Genomic DNA, 17,242 nt, shown 5'->3' on the forward strand with positions numbered 1-17,242 from the left:
TATGATATATGAACACAAGATGAGGATGCACCATGGAGTGATACAGAGACATTATGATATTCTCTGTTTTATTCTCCATTCCTTTCCTAATAATCCCCAGCATTCTGTTTGTGTATGATATATGAACACAAGATGAGGATGCACCATGGAGTGATACAGAGGCATTATGATATTCTCTGTTTTATTCTCCATTCCTTTCCTAATAATCCCCAGCATTCTGTGTGTGTATGATATATGAACACAAGATGAGGATGCACCATGGAGTGATACAGAGGCATTAGGATATTCTCTGTTTTATTCTCCAGTCCTTTCCTAATAATCCCCAGCATTCTATTTGCTTTCTTTGTTGCTGCTTTACACTGGGCAGAAGATTTCAAACATTTTCAGTGATGACACCTGGATCCTTTTCCTGAGTGGTGACTCCTAATGTGGAACCGTGCATTGTATAGCCATTATTTGGGTTACTCTGCCCTAAGTGCATCACTTTGGAATTTTTTTCAAGGTTTTTTTTTTTATAAACCCACTAATATGTTTTAGTAACCCAAGATAAATTAATTTTCATCTTGCTATCAGTCCGCAGTACAAGAGCTTCAGTCCAGGGGAAAGAACCGCATGCAAACAGCAGAAGACGCTCATGGACTTACCTATATCACTGCAGTGTAAGGAGGACCTCCCCCTGTCTGCTGGGGTTGTGAAACCCAGCTGGTTATTTACTATTAGATGGATGCTTCCACCAACTCTGTAATGGGGGAGATTAGAAAGTGTAAACGTTTCAGGAACAATTCCTTGACCAGAGAAAGAAGCGTCGCCATGAACCTACAGCGTGAAAAAAAAAAAAAAGGTAAGAAGTGTAAGGAATTACATAAAACTATACGCACACACAGGGCTGGGAGTGGGGCGTTCTTCAGATCATTTCCAGAGTAGATTTAAATAGAAAGGGAAAAGATGTATTTTCCAACACTATTTGTGGGTAAGCATGTGCCGAGACTATGTTCTTTCCCTAGTCCCTCCGGGCTCTAACAGGGGCCCTGTGCTACCCGGAAGAGCCCTGCTAGGGGTCAAAGGTCAGCTGGAAGCAGGGTCCTTCAAATCATCCTGGCAGTCCGCAAGAAAAATATGATGTTCCGACGAATGTCGGTATATAAAAATCAACAAATAAATCAATAAATAAATCAATCAATAAATAAAATTAATTATTTAAAGATCAGTAAGAGTACTTGTTTCGTTATTTCCAGTTTCACTTGCCTCTCTCCTGGGCAGGCTGGCTGGGGTTGGAAGTGTTTAAAAAGGGGAAAAATATGGAAGAGAAAAAGGAAGATTCTTTTTAAAAGTTGGGTTTTTTTTTTAGTTTTTACACAATACTTTAAGGGATAATGACATACAACAATGTAACCTCCTTTAAGCAACAGACATATGTATTTATTTATTTGAGTGTTTTATATTCCGTCGCTCCATGTGAGAATCACTGGATCACAGCGGTGCACAGGTTTAACACTCACAGACAAAGGGTGCATTACAAAGGCAGGCAGGCATACGGGTAAACATTCAAGGAAACATTCCAAATCTAAGGGTGCACTTCAAAGACAGACATATAGGATGCATTTACAATCATTAGAAGGGGCGGCATGACAGAAAGGGGTAATGTGCAGGACAGAGTTGGTTATCAGAGGGGGGGGGAATTGGTTATACCAGTCAGGGAGCAGGCATTGTCGAATAGCCAGGTTTTCAGTTCATTCTTACATTTCTTAATGTTGGTTATTATTTGAAGATTCTCTGGCATTGGGTTCCATAGCTTTGGGCCTGCAATTGATATCGCTCTGTCTCTTGTTTCTGTTAGATGAGAATTTTTTTAGGTCGGGATTTCTAGCAGGCCTTTGTTCTGAGATCTAAGTGTTCGTGGGGGAACATGTGGATTAAATGTTATTCCCATTAAATCATTGCTTGGATTCATGTTGTTGTATATTATTGTTAGAACTTTGTATATTATTCTCGATTGTACAGGGAGATTTCAATTACTCCAATATTAACTGGATAAATGTAACATCAGGTCATGCTAGAGACAAAGTTCCTGGATGGAATAAGCGCCTGCTTCCTGGAGCAATTGGTTCAGGAATCAACGAGAGAGGGAGCTATTGAGAAATTACTACTTACCTGATAATTTCCTTTTCTTTAGGACAGATGAATTCAGAACAAGTGGCTTATGCATTCCTACCAGCAGATGGAGACAGAGTAAACTGACATCACAGTATATACATCCCTGCAGTTACATCAGCCTGCCAGTATTCTCTTCAAAAGCATCTGTGGACAGACTAGCAAAACACTTGATAAAAAACAGATAACCATTGCAATACTCAACCATCAGGCAACACTGAGCTCAGACAAGAATGTAATAACACTAGTCTAAGGACTGGAGTAACATTTACCAGTAAGCCCTGTAACATGTAGGCACACAGAAGGATCATTATGTAATCAAACGGCAGCCAATGGAGGGAAGTTGGATTCATCTGACTGTCCTAAAGAAAAGGAAATTATCAGGAAAATAGTAATTTCTCATTTCTTAGTGTCCAGTGAGATGAATCCAGAATAGGGCGGTGGGTTGCCTGCAGTCCAGTCAAAACCGCACATGCAAAGTCTGCATCCTCCTGGGCTTGCACATCCAGACGATAATATCTGAAAGGTGTGTAAGGAGGACCAAATCGCAGCTTGGCAAATGTCAATGGGAGACAACAATCTAACCTCTTCCCATGACACTGCCTGAGCTCGAGTGGAAAGGGCCCGACCCCAACTAGGTAACGGCTTCCCAGCATCCAAATATGCAGTCATGACTACCTGCTATTGTAGCCCGTGAGACTAGCTCTCCCTATCTAGTACTGCCATTTATTTATTTATTTAGAATTTTTATATACCGACATTCTTGATACAATATCAAATCAAATCGGTTTCCAATATAACAAAAACAGTCGCCATGAAGGACAAACAGGCAATCCGACCTACACAGAGGCCCAGTGACCTCTGGATACCTGACCATATGCCGCTTGACATCCAAGGGCCACATTATATGAGACTTCTACATCTCTCTCCCTGACCAGAGATGGCAGGGACTGGTTCAAGTGAGACTCAGAGACCACTTTCAGTAAAACGGCTCCTGGCAAGACAAGGCCTGCAGCTGGGAAACCCTATGCGCAGACCAATTTCCCACAAGGAACACTGTTGTCAAGGTCAAAAAACGCAAGGACAGAGAACATAGTGGTTGAAATGTAGGGCCTACCAAAAAATCCAAAACCAATTGAGACTCCATAGGGGCACCAGAAACACAAAGGAGGAAGATGTTCCACTCCTTTTAGTAAACAGACCACATCAGAATGAGCCGACAAGGATCCATCATTGACCGGACCCCTGAAACAGGCAAAAGCAGTTACTTGTACTCTTAAGGAATAAAGGGCCAAGCCTTTATTCAAGCCATCCTGCAAAAATTCCAAAATGAATGGTATCTTGATCTAACAAGGAAGAGAACTGCAATCCTCATACCAGGCCTCACTCTCCAAATCCGCACGTAGACCTACAAAGTGGAGAACTTTCTAGCTCTTAGCAAGGCGGAGATCACTGCCACAAAGTATCCACGATTCAGCAAGGAAGCCCTGTCAAGGGCCATACCGTAAGACAAAATCAAGTTGGAGCTTGGTGAAGGAAAGTCCCCTGCTGCAACAGGTTCCTGTGCGCCGGAGGTCGAAGAGGCGAATCCACCAGGAGCCTCCGCAGATCTGCATGCCACAGTCTCCTGGGACAATCTGGAGCAACCAACAGCACCTTCCCTCCGTGGCATTCGATCCGTCGAATTAATCTGCCCAACATGGGCCATGGAGGAAAGGCAAACAGCAATTTGTCTTCCAGCCATTCCTGCATTAAGGCATCAATCCCCAATAACCTCAGATCTCTTCTGCGGTTGAAGAATCACAAAACGTATGCAGTGTGGAAAGTCGCCAACAGATCCAGGAATGGGAGACCCCAGTGATTCCAAATCAGCTGAAACTCCTCATCTGACAATGCCCATTCTCCTGGGTCCAGACTCTCCCTGCTGAGAAAGTCTGCTCTTTCGTTGTCTTACCCTGAGATGTGTGAAGCTGAGATCATCTGGAGATGCACATCTGCCCATTCCATAAGATGATCTATTTCCTGCGACACTTGCTGGCTCTTGGTACCTCCCTGCCGATTGATTTAAGCCACAATCGTTGCATTGTCCGACATTATGTGGACCAAGTGACCCTGCAGCCTGTCGCCGAACTGTAAACATGCCAACTGGCCCGCCCTAGCCTTCGAGCAATTGATGTTCCAGAGAGATTCTCCACTCCAGCGCACTTGCGCTGTCAGCTCCTGACAATGAGCTCCCCAAACAAGAAGACTTGCATACATTGTCAGGACTAGCCAGTCCGGAGGGGATAGCAGAACTCCCTTCTGTAGATGATCTGCCTGCAGCCACCAGTGCACCTGGGAGAAAACCTCTATCGGCAGGTGGAGTGGATTCCACCGAGACAGCAGTGAGTCCTGAAGAGGACGCATATGCGCCCTAACCCACGGCACCACTTCCAGGGTTGCCACCATTAAGCCAAGGACCTGCAGGTAAAACCATACGGTCAGACGCAGAGTGTTCAACAACAGAAGGAGTTGAGGTACCAACCTCTGAATTTGAGCTTCCGGAAGGAACACCTTGGCCTGCTTTGTGTCAAACTGAACCCCCAGGTATTCCAGCAACTGAGTAGGCTGAAGACTGCTCTTGGCTAGGTTCACCACCCGGCCGAGCTCCCGCAACAGGGAAATCACCAGGCAGCTCTCTTCCAGTGACTTGGCACGAATCAGCCACTCATCCAAATATGGGTGTACTAGCAGTCCATCCTCTTTCAACCGTGCCGCAACTACCACCATTACCTAGGATCGACCAAGGGCAGCACCCAAAACTGAAAGTGGCATCCCAGAACTGCGAACTGCAGGAAGCATTGCTGTTCTAGTTGGATGGGAATGTGGAGATACGCCTCTGACAGATCCAGAGAGGTAAGAAATTACCCCAACTGCATGGCCATCATCACTGAGCACAAAGTGTTCATTCAAAAATGCTTCACGCACAGATGATGATTGACACCTTTGAGGTCCAGGATGGGATAAAAAGAACCCTCCTTCTTTGGCACAACGAAATAATGGAAAATTGCCCTGTATTTTTTGAGACGTGGGCACTGGGACCACAGCCCTCATACTGAGGAGTCTTGCCAATGCGGTTTCCACTGCCTGGTTTTTTTGGGGGGGGGTTTTGTGGTGAGTGGCAGGGAGACTCTATGAACACGTCCCGAGGAACACTGCAAACACCAGCACATATTCTCTCGTTTCACTTCCAGGACCCACTGATCCGATGTGATTTTGACCCACCTCTGATAAAAGAGAGGGAGGCATCCCAATATCTCTTGTTCCCAAAGATGGGTCAGCAATCCTTCATTAGGAGGCTCAGGAGGTTCCACTACCTGAGCCTGCACCTCTCTTCTGGGTTGATGGGGATGGAGACCCACTGAAAGGTCCAGTCCTCTGAAAGTCACTCCTCTACAGGGCTGAAAATGCTTGGATCCTCTAGCACACCCTCTCATGTGAAGGGAGCACTATGCTGCTTCTTATCCTCCAGCAAACGAGGAACTGGAGATTCGCCCCACTTACTGGCCAATTTCTCCAACTCGCAACCAAACAAAAGCAGGCCGTTAAGGGGCAATTTGGTGAGGTTAGCTTTGGAGGTCGCATCAGCTGACCAATTTCTAACCATAACTGACGTCTGGCTGCTACTATCGAAGCCACCCTTCTGGCTGAAGTGCAGACCAAATCACAGCCTGCCCCTGTCAAGATGGCAGCAGCTGGTTCCACAACAGCCCTGGAGTTTACCCCTGAGTCATCAACCTCCTGGGAGAGATGCAAACAAGAGCGAGCCACCAAAGAACAACAAGAAGCGATCTGTAAGATAATTGCCACTGCTTCAAATGCTCGCGTTAAGGATAGTCTCAATCTTTTTAGCATGAGCATCCTTCAAGGCCACTTCTCCTTCCACGGGAATAGTGATCCGCTTGGAGACTGCACACACAAATGCATTTCCACCTTGGGGAAAAACAGAAGTGCTCTCTTACCACTGGATGCAGACGGTACAGGCCTTTTCAAAATCCGACCCCCTTTGAAAATAGCTTCTGGGGCCCCACTCAAGATCAATTCATTCTTGAATGGCCTCCATCATGGGGAAAAAAACAAGAGGCTTTACGTAAGGAAACCAAAATGGGATTTCTCTTTTGCTCAGTCACTGAATCTGTCCCAGGAACTCAAAGCAATTTTCAAGGTCTGGGAAATCAGAGCCAGCAGTTCATCTCTATGAAAAAACCACAACATAGTTCCATACGGTTCTAATCCAGGGGATTTTCACCATCCTCAAGAGAGGCAGGATCAGCATCAACATCCATGCCATCCAGATCTCCATCCAGAGGACCCGCTGCCGCTCCGGCGCCCAACAAAATCCCAGGCAAGGGCTTCTCCCTGCGCCTCTGCTCTAGGAGCATGGGACAGGGCTGAGGACTGCGCCTGAAGAAAGGAAAAAGTCTATCCATGAAAAAGTAGAAGCATCCAGACCATGAGAGACATGAGATGTACTCACCGAGCTACCTTCCCCCTGCTGAGGAACCAGTTAGGAGAGCTCCAAAATCAGGCACCCCTCCTGAATCATCTTTACCCAGACCCACATCCAGCTGGGAAGAACCAGGCTTAGAGGAAGACAATTCATCCTGAGCCTCCAAACAGTGCTGGCACAAATCAGCAGGCACTCCTGGCTCAGGTGCCCATATATAATGAGAAGTGCAAAGAGAAAGACGCTTAGCCTTCTTAGGCACAGGTGCCATGATGGCTGACAACACACTGAGCAGCCACCGGAACTGTGCATCTAGCATGTTCTTTTTATTTTTAGATAGGCGCTCAACTAGGCGCCTAGAAATTATGCATCTAACACTTAGGCGCACACACATAGGCGCTTACCTAGGCGGCCAAAAATTAAGCACACGAAAAACTTAAGCGCATAGTACCACATGTGCGCATAGGTAAGCGCGCAGCCTCTATGCATCACTTAACGTGAGCGCAGACTGCAAGGCCCCACCATGCGCCCAAAAACTGGACGCACAGCAAGATGCACACGCCTGACCGACAATCCTGTAGAGGGTAGCCTTAGAAAGCGCGCAAAATGTCGTTGCGGCCTTACACACTGCACGCGGTGAAAAGCTTCAGAGCGGGGCCTAACCTAATGAGCTGCTCGAACCACCAGGTGTTGCGACCGTCGCTGCCCGATGTCTCCACTTCGCCCTCCTTACCTCTTTGGCGACTCCCTCTTTGGTTGATGGAAGCTTGGCTGCCGTGGTGTCATCTTGCCGACCTCCTCCGGCGTCCCCGGACCAGCTAGGCGCTGCCTTCCATCATGTTCTCCTGAGGCCTAAGGGCGCACGCGCGGCACGGCCCCGACTCAAGTACCAGCTGTGGTGCGAACCTCAGGGGCGTCCCCCTGAGATGACGTCATCCACACCGGATACTTAAGGTCTTCATTTTCGCTAGCTATTCGAGTTAGCAAAGGTTTACGAAGGTTTTCCTAGCTTCTTCCAGGTATCGCTGCGGATGGGATTTGCTCTCCGCTTACCTTGCTACTCTGCCTCCTCGGACTTTACCAGGGGTACCTGCTCCTCGGGGGCCTCGCTCTCTCTCTTGCTTTTCAGATCGAAGTCTGGAACCGGTACTCTCTCCTCGAGGGTCCACGTTCCCGGACCTGCTACCGTATACTACTTCTGCCAGGAAGTCACCACTGCCTACAACACCAGTGAGTTACCATCTCCCTCTCAGAGCGTTCCCTGGAACCAGGCACTCGCTCCTCGAGGGCCTACTTCATTCCAGCTCCTGGGCTTCCTCAAGAGACTATTGTGTGAGAGTTACCATCAAGGCTCTGTTCCTGAACTCTGCATACTCTGCCTCCTCACTATACTCAGTTTCTCTACAGCTCAGTTATCCTGGGATCGCTGTTCCAGTGCCTGAGAGACTGCAGCCCAGCCGGGCACTTCCAGCTCACTACTGCCACCTCTGGTGGTTCCGTATACTGTCTAATAACAGAACTAGTGTGCGTCTGTCTCCATCCTCTGAGCCTGACCGGTGGTCCCTCTCGGGATCTTCCCCTGTGGGCTTGGTCATCTGCCACCAGCCCAAGGATCCACCCACAAATATCACAAATAATAACACCAGGCTGCTCATGTCCCTCGACTTCCCACAGAGCGGAACGAATGTCAGACTTGCCGGAGCTCAGCCGTACCTGGCTGAGCACAGAGACGGTCTCCAGCTGCGGGAGGAGAGGGCATGTGCAGTCACCACCACACTTGGCTTCCTGCACCCGCTGCCTTTCAGCTGCTCAAGCAGCTAAATCCACAATGGCAAAACCAGCTACTGGACACATCTGAGGGACCATGGAAATCACCTCAGGAATTCTCAACTGGGGAAGGGACCATTCGGTATCACTGCAGGAGAGGGTGGCAAATTTTATCCTTAATTCTCCTTTATTTTAAAATGAAGCAATCCCCAGTGGGGAAATGCAAGTCCACCATCTGCTGGAGATGGAGAATACTGGCAGGCTGATGTAACTGCAGGGCTGTGTATACTGTGCTGTCAGTTTACTCCATCTCCATCTGCTGGTAGGAATGCATAACCCATTTGTTCTGGATTGATCTGACTGGACGCTAAGAAATTTAGATTTCATTCTTAGTGGTACGCAGGATTTGGTGAGAGAGGTAACGGTGGTGGGGCCACTTGGCAATAGTGATCATAACATAATGAAATTTAAACTAATGAGTGGAAAGTAGACAATATGTAAATCTACAGCTCTAACACTAAATTTTCAAAAGAGAAACTTTGATAAAATGAGGAAAAAGGTTAGAAAAAACTGAAAGGTGCAGCTGCAAAGGTTAAAAGTGTACAACAGATGTGGACATTGTTTAAAAATACAATCTTAGAAGCGCAGTTGAGATGTATTCCTCGCATTAAGAAAGGTGGAAGGAAGGCAAAATGATTACTGGCATGGTTAAAAGGTGAGGAGAAAGAGGCTATTTTAGCCAAAAAAAAAATCCTTCAAAAATTGGAAGAAGGATCCATCTGAAGAAAATAGGATAAAATATAAGCATTGTCAAGTTAAGTGTAAAACATTGATAAGACAGGCGAAGAGAGAATTTGAAATGAAGTTGGCCATAGAGGCAAAAACTCATAATAAAAACTTTTTTAAATATATCCAAAGCAAGAAACCTGTGAGGGAGTCGGTTGGACCATTAGATGACCGAGGGGTTAAAGGGGCTCTTAGGGAAGATAAGGCCATTGCAGAAAGACTAAATGAATTCTTTGCCTCCGTGTTTACTAATGAGGATGTTGGGGAGATACCAGTTCCGGAGATGGTTTTCAGGGGTGATGACTCGTCAAGTTAAGTATAAAATATTGATATTGTTGCCATAGAGGCAAAAACTCATAATAAAAGCTTTTTAAAATATATCCAAAGCAAGAAACCTGTGCGGGAGTCAGTTAAATTGTTAGATGACCAAGGGGTTAAAGGGGCTCTTAGGGAAGATAAGGCCATTGCAGAAAGACTAAATTAATTCTTTGCTTGCTAATGAGGATATTGGGGAGATACTGGTTCCAGAGATGGTTTTCAAGGGCAATGAGTCAGATGAACTGAACCAAATCACTGTGAACCTGGAAGATGTATGGCCAGATTGACAAACTAAAGAGTAGCAAATCACCTGGACTGGATGGTATGCAACCCAGGGTTCTGAAGGAACTCAAAAATTAAATTTAAATCTATTAATTAAAATTTGTAACCTATCATTAAAATCATCCATTGTACCTGAAGACTGGAGGGTGGCCAATGTAAAAGAAAATTATTCCTTACCTGCTAATTTTCGTTCCTGTAGTACCATGGATCAGTCCAGACCGTGGGTTATGTCCCCAATCCAGCAGATGGAGTCAGCACAAGCTTCGAGGGGGCGTCACCATATATGCTACTACCCCCTCTGCAGGAGTTCAGTATCGAGTATATCAAAGCCCGAGGAGAAATAGAACCCCTTTAGTGGATCAAGTTTATATGAACCGGCAACAGTAAACCGGATAACATCAATAGAAACTGTAACCGTCCTACCAACGGGTAGGAAGCTGCGTAAACAGCACGCCAACGTGTAGTGGGCTGTGAGAACAGTGAGACTGAAGAGTCGGGAAAGCCCTATCACACTACAGTCCCGTAGAGAAGAGTCGAGCAGGATTGAGACCCAAGTGCGGTGGGCGTCTGGACTGATCCATGGTACTACAGGAACGAAAATTAGCAGGTAAGGAATAATTTTCTTTTCCCTGTACGTACCTGGATCAGTCCAGACCGTGGGATGTACCCAAGCTTCCCTAACTCGGGTGGGGTCCTGCGAGGCCTGCTCGGAGAACCTGCTCACCAAAATGTCCCGTGACTGAAGAGGCGAGATGCAGGCGCCACGAGAACGTGTGGAAAGATTTCCAGGTAACTGCTCTGCAGATTTCCTGAGGAGAGACGGAGCGAGCCTCCGCCCAGGAAGCCGCCTGAGAACGTGTAGAATGAGCTACTATGCCGGGCGGGGGAGTCCGCCCCGCCCCAATGTATGAAGCAGCAATACCCGCTTTCAGCCACCTCGCAATGGTCGCCTTCAAGGCCGGAGACCCTTTCCTGGGACCGGACCAAAGCACGAAGAGATGGACAGAAATCCGGAACTCATTGGTAGCCTCCAGATAGAGACGCAGCGTGCGTCTGACATCCAATAGTCGGAGAGCCTTCGGCTCGGAGGAAGAAAAGGACGGCAGTTCCACCGTCTGGTTCACATGGAATGCAGACACCACCTTCGGTAGGAAGGAAGGCACTGTGCGAAGCGACACTCCAGAGTCGGAGAAACGTAAATAAGGCTCTCTACACGACAGAGCCTGCAGCTCCGAAATGCGGCGAGCGGAACAGATGGCCACCAGGAATACCGCCTTGAGAGTGAGATCCTTGATCATTGCAGTGCGCAGTGGCTCGAACGGTGGTCCCGACAGGGAGCGAAGCACCAGGTTGAGACTCCAGGATGGACACGGGTCCCGTACTGGAGGACGTAAATGCTTGACCCCCTTGAGGAAACGCGCAATGTCCGTATGCTGTAGCAGAGAGCCGCCATCGCGCAACAGCGAACCCAGGGCGGCCACCTGTACCCGCAGGGAATTATAGGCGAGTCCTTTGACCACCCCTGCCTGTAAAAACTGTAGGATCTGAGATACCGAAGCCTTAGTAGGTCTCTTGTCCTGACTAGCACACCACAGCTCGGACACCTTCCAGACTCGAACATAGGCCACCGATGTCGATGTCTTACACGCCCGCAGCAGTGTGGATACTACCGCCTCCGGATAGCCCTGGCGCCGGAGGCGGCGCCTCTCAAAAGCCAGGCCGCAAGACAAAAGAGTTCTGCCTGATCGAAAAATACTGGGCCCTGACGTAAGAGACGGGGGAGGTGCCCCAGCCTGACTGGCCCGTCGATCACCAGCTGTAGCAGGTCCGCGAACCAAGGCCTCCTGGGCCATTCCGGAGCGACGGAGATCGCGGTCCCCTGATGGCTGTCTATTCTGCGAAGCATCCTGCCCACCAGAGGCCACGGCGGAAACGCGTAGAGTAGAAGATGTGACGCCACGAAAGGGCCCGCACATCCACTCCCTCCGCGCCGCGCTCTCTCCGACGACTGAAGAAGCGAGGAGCCTTGGCGTTGATAGCGGAGGCCATCAAGTCCAAGTGGGGGGCTCCCCACCGATGGACTAGAAGTTGCATCGCGTCCTCGGACAGAGACCACTCTCCGGGGGCCAGCAGCTGGCGACTGAGGAAGTCCGCCTGAACGTTGTCCACTCCGGCGATGTGCGAGGCCGCTAGCCGGACGAGATGACGCTCCGCCCACTGCATCAGCAGCGCTGCCTCTAGCGCTACCTGCGGACTGCGCGTGCCGCCTTGGCGGTTGATGTAGGCCACGGTGGTAGCATTGTCCGATAGGATTCTGACCTCCCGGTTCCGAAGAAGCGGCAGGAAGTGTCGCAGAGCTAACCTGACTGCCCTGGTTTCCAGATGGTTGATGGACCACTTCGCCTCCACCGCGGACCACGTCCCCTGTGTGGCGCTTTGATCGCAGACCGCACCCCAGCCCAGCAGACTGGCATCGGTGGTTACTATCACCCAACTGGGCAAGTCGAGAGACACGCCGTGGGCCAGATTCGATGGATCCAACCACCAGCCCAGACTGTCCCTGGCCTTTTGCGAAAGTGGAAGAATCATCTGGTAGTCCTGCGAAATTGGTTTCCAACGGGAGAGGAGCGCCCACTGCAAGGGCCTGAGATGCGCAAACGCCCAAGGGACCATGTCGATGGTAGAACCCCTCACCCCCAGGAGCTGGAGGTAGTCCCAGGAGGTGGGATCTTGCAACGCAGAGAACCGCTGTACATGCTCCCGCAAAGATTGCGCCTTGTCCTGACGCAGGAAGACTTCGCCCAGCCGGGTGTCGAAGGTTGCTCCCAAAAAAAAAATCCAAGCGCTGCGAGGGTACGAGGGAGCTCTTGGAGAAGTTCACAACCCATCCCAGGGACTGCAGGAACTGTACCACCCTGCTCACCGCTGCTTGTCCCTAGCTGAAGGACTTCGCTCGAATGAGCCAATCATCCAGATAAGGATGGACCAGCACGCCTTCCTTTCGAAGGGCTGCCGCCACAACTACCATGACTTTGGTAAAGGTACGCGGTGCCGTCGCCAATCCGAACGGGAGAGCTATGAACTGGAAGTGTTGGTCCAGGATCTTGAACCGGAGGAGACGGTGATGGGCCGGGTGGATGGGAATGTGCAGGTAGGCCTCCGTGAGATCCAGAGAGGCGAGGAACTCCCCCCGATGTACCGCCGCAATCACGGACCGCAGCGTTTCCATGCGAAACCGGACCACTCGGAGGGACTTGTTGACGTCCTGGAGATCCAGGATGGGCCGGAAGGACCCGTCCTTCTTTGGCACGACGAAGTAGATGGAATAGTGACCCGAGCCCACCTCTCCGGAGGGCACGGGGGCGATAGCGCCTATTTCCCGAAGTCTGTCCAACGTCGCCTGCACCTCCCGTCTCTTGAGCGCCGACCCGCAGGGGGAGAAAATGAACCTTGCCTGCGGGGGACGGACAAATTCCAATGCGTAGCCGTGTTCTACGGTGTCCAGGCCCCACTGGTCCGAGGTGATCTGCGCCCACTCCTGGTAGAAAAACGCCAGCCGGCCCCCAATTCTGGGGCTGGCGGAGTGGGCGAGCCTGACATCATTGCGAAGTCTTAGGAGACGGGTTACCTGCTCCGGGGGTGGTGCGGGCGGGCCTCCGTCCGCGAAAGGAACGCGACCAGGACTGTGACCTGGAGGCGGCGGGTCTAGAGCCCGATGGCCTGTAGCTCCTGTAGCGGCGTTGCGCCCTGGCTCTGGTCCGGGAAGAGGCATATGCTCTCGAAGGCCGATATCTGTCCTCCGGCAGACGATGAACCGCGTTTTCCCCCAGGGACTTGATGATCCGATCCAGATCCTCCCCGAAGAGGAACTTACCTCTGAATGGAAGGGAGCCCAGACTCGACTTGGAGGACGTATCCGCCGCCCAGTTGCGAAGCCACAGGAGGCGCCGTGCCGCCACTACCGACACCATGGATCTTGCTAGGACCCGAAACAGGTCGTACGAGGCATCCGCCCCGTACGCCACCGCCGCTTCTAGCCTGTCCGCCTGGGTGGCCTCCTCAGCGGGCAGGTCCTGCGACGTGAGCAGCTGTTGTACCCAGAGAAGACTCGCCCTCTGGGCAAGAGAACTGCACATCACTGCCCGCATGCCCAGAGCGGAGACCTCGAAGACCCTCTTCAGGAAAACCTCCAATTTGCGATCTTGCGTATCCCGCAAGGCCGCTCCTCCCGTCACCGGTATCGCCGTCCTCTTCGTGACCGCCGACACCGCGGAGTCCACTTTTGGAGCCTTGATGAGATCCAGGAAATCCTCCGGCAGGGGGTAGAGCTTTTCCATGGCCCGGCTGCCCTTCAGAGCAGCCTCCGGGGTGTCCCATTCCCCAGTGAGAACCTGCAGGAACGATTCGTGAATGGGAAACGCTCGAGCCCTGGGCCGCAGGGCTGCCAGGACCGGGTCCCCCTTCTTCGAAGAAGTGACGACTGCCGGCGCTACTGGGGCAGGCGGGTCCGGCGGCGGGTCCAGATCCAATTCCTGAATTATAAGTGGAATGAGGTCATCCCGCTCGTCCCTCTGGAAGAGGCGCAGCGTGCGCGGGTCGTCCCCCTCAGGCATGGAGTCTCCTTGTCCGCAATCCGGGGGATCAGACCCCGGATCCGCTGGTCCTGACACCGCTCCCACAGCCGCGGCCGAAAGGCGGGCCCGAGCTGGAGGGTGAACATGAGGGGCCCCCGCGCCCGCCGGAGCGGGGGGGGCCTGTGACGGGGGGGATGTCCGTGGCATCTTGGGAGGGGGAGGCCCCGCAGGAGCCTCCAACCCCTGGAGGTAGGCTGTGTGCATCAGCAGAACAAACTCCGGGGAGAACCCCGGCCTGCCCGAGGGGGCTCCGGGGGAGGGGGCTCTGGGGGGGGGGGACCCCCGTTGGGCCGTGCCCCTGCGGGCCTTGCTCCGGCAATAAGAGCGGCGGCAAAATCGGCGGAGAAACCGCAACCAAATCCCCCTCCTCCAGCGCTGCCTGATTCCCCTCAGGGCGCTGGGCATGCAAAATGGCCGCCGTTCCCGCCAGGAATGGGGGAGGGGCCGGCCCGTGCCTCCCGGGCATAGCAGAGAGCAACGCAAAATCGGGTCTAAGAGCACTGAGTTGAGCCTCGGGGGGGGGGGCCGCGTGAAAAACCGCCGCTGCGGGGGGGCCCAGAAAGCCTGCACTGCCCGCCGAACGAAATCGCCGCGGGGGGGCCTTCCCGGCCTCACAACCCGTCAGAGGAAAACTTTTCTGTGTGCCCCAGCAGCCCACGAGGAGCTGCACTAGGCACAAGCGCTGAAAAAAACCGGCACCACCGGCAGCCGCGAGGCCCCGGGGTTGGGGAGAGCTGCAAAGAAAAAAATTACAGACAAATAGTACCACTTACCCCATCCTATCTACTAGGTTTCAGCACCGGGAGAGGAAACAACACAGGGGGTGAGCCACGCCTCCCCACAGTCTGACCTTTGAATTAGACTTTCTTTTTTTTTTTTTTAAAGTGAAAAACTTGATCCACAAGAAAACTAGGCAGAGGCCCAGAAAAAGAGGAAGCAAAAAGGTAAAAGATTAATTTACAACAGCAGGGAGAGAAACCCTGAGTCCCCTACTCGCATCTGCTGGAGTCAGAAGATACTGGACTCCTGCAGAGGGGGTAGTAGGATATATGGATACGCCCCCTCGAAGCTTGTGCTGACTCCATCTGCTGGATTGGGGACATAACCCACGGTCTGGACTGATCCAGGTACGTACAGGGAACTCTACATTTAAAAAGGGCTCCAGGGGCGATCCAGGAAACTATAGACCAGTGAGCCTGACTTTAGTGCTGGGAAAAATAGTGGAAACTATTCTCAAGATCAAAATCACAGATCATATAAAAAGACATGGTTTAATGGAACACAGTCAGGTTTACCCAAGGGAAGTCCTGCCTCACGAATCTCCTTCAATTTTTTGAATGAGTTAATAAAAATGTGGATAAAGGTGAACCGGTAGATGTGGTGTATTTGAATTTTCAGAAGGCATTTGACAAAGTCCCTAATGAAAGGCTTCTACGAAAACTAAAAAGTCATGGGATAGAAGGTGATGTCCTTTCGTGGATTACAAACTGGTTAAAAGACAGGAAACAGAGAGTAGGATTAAATGGTCAATTTTCTCAGTGGAAAAGGGTAAACAGTGGAGTGCCTCAGGGATCTGTATTTAGACCAGTGCTTTTCAAAACATTTATAAATGATCTAGAAAGGAATACGATGAGTGAGATAATCAAATTTTCAGATGATACAAAATTATTCAAAGTAATTAAATCACAAGTGCATTGTGATAAATTGCAGAAGGACCTTGTGAGACTGGAAGATTGGGCATCCAAATGGCAGATAAAATTTAATGTGGACAAATGCAAGGCGAAGCACATAGGGAAAAATAACCCATTCTATAGTTACATGATGTTAGGATCTATATTAGGAGCTACCACCCAGGAAAAAGATCTAGGCATCATAGTGGATAATACATTGAAATCGTTGGCTCAGTGTGCTGCAGCAGTCAATAAAGCAAACAGAATGTTAGGAATTATTAGGAAGGGAATGGTGAATAAAACGGAAAATGTCATAATGCCTCTGTATCGCTCCATGTTGAGAGCGCACCTTGAATACTGTGTGCAATTCTGGTTGCTGCATCTCAAAAAAGATATAATTGCGATGGAGAAGGTACAGAGAAGGGCAACCAAAAATGATAAAGGGGATGGAACAGCTCCCCTATGAGGAAAGACTGAGGTTAGGGCTGTTCAGCTTGGAGAAGAGACGGCTGAGGGGGGATATGATAGAGGTCTTTAAAATAATGAGAGGTCTTGAATGAGTAGATGTGAATCAGTTATTTAAACTTTTGGATAATAGAAGGACTAGGGGGCATTCCATGAAGATAGCAAGTTGCACACTTAAGACCAACTGGAGAAAATTTGTTTTCACTCAACGCACAATTAAAGTCTGGAATTTGTTGCCAGGGGATGTGGTTAGTGCAGTTAGAGTAGCTGGATTTAAAAAAAAGGATTGGATAAGTTCTTGGAGGAGAAGTCCATTACCTGCTATTAATTAAGCTGACTTAGAAAATAGCCACTGCTATTACTGGCATCAGTAGCATGGGATAGACTTCATTTTTGGGTACTTGCCAGGTTCTTATGGCCTGGATTGGCCACAGTTGGAAACAGGATGCTGGGCTTGATGGACCCTTGGATCTGACCCAGTATGGCCTGTTCTTACATTCTTACAGCAAATAAAGACTGAAATGGTCCATCCAGTCTGCCCAGCAAGGTATTTAAGAGTTGTAACTGCATGCCTTCTGTTTAGGGTTGTAAGGCTACAACATACTCTCTGAAGTATTTGAAATGTTGACATAGGTTGGGGTTAGCACCACTAAAACAGACATATGCATCTAACCATTCAAGCA

At 50.1% G+C, this 17,242-nt stretch overlaps 1 protein-coding gene across 1 annotated transcript in view; it reads right to left on the reverse strand.

The window, feature by feature from the left end:
- DHTKD1 (dehydrogenase E1 and transketolase domain containing 1) overlaps window positions 1–17,242 on the reverse strand; it is a 90,666-nt gene that overhangs the window by 35,455 nt on the left and 37,969 nt on the right. Inside the window, exon 6 of the mRNA XM_029616812.1 lies at window positions 645–816. Coding sequence (XP_029472672.1) covers window positions 645–816 — 172 coding nt within the window. The remainder of the gene's footprint in view (window positions 1–644; window positions 817–17,242) is intronic.

Source organism: Rhinatrema bivittatum, chromosome 9 (assembly GCF_901001135.1).
Source record: "Rhinatrema bivittatum chromosome 9, aRhiBiv1.1, whole genome shotgun sequence".
In the NCBI taxonomy this organism is placed as follows: Eukaryota; Metazoa; Chordata; class Amphibia; order Gymnophiona; family Rhinatrematidae; genus Rhinatrema; species Rhinatrema bivittatum.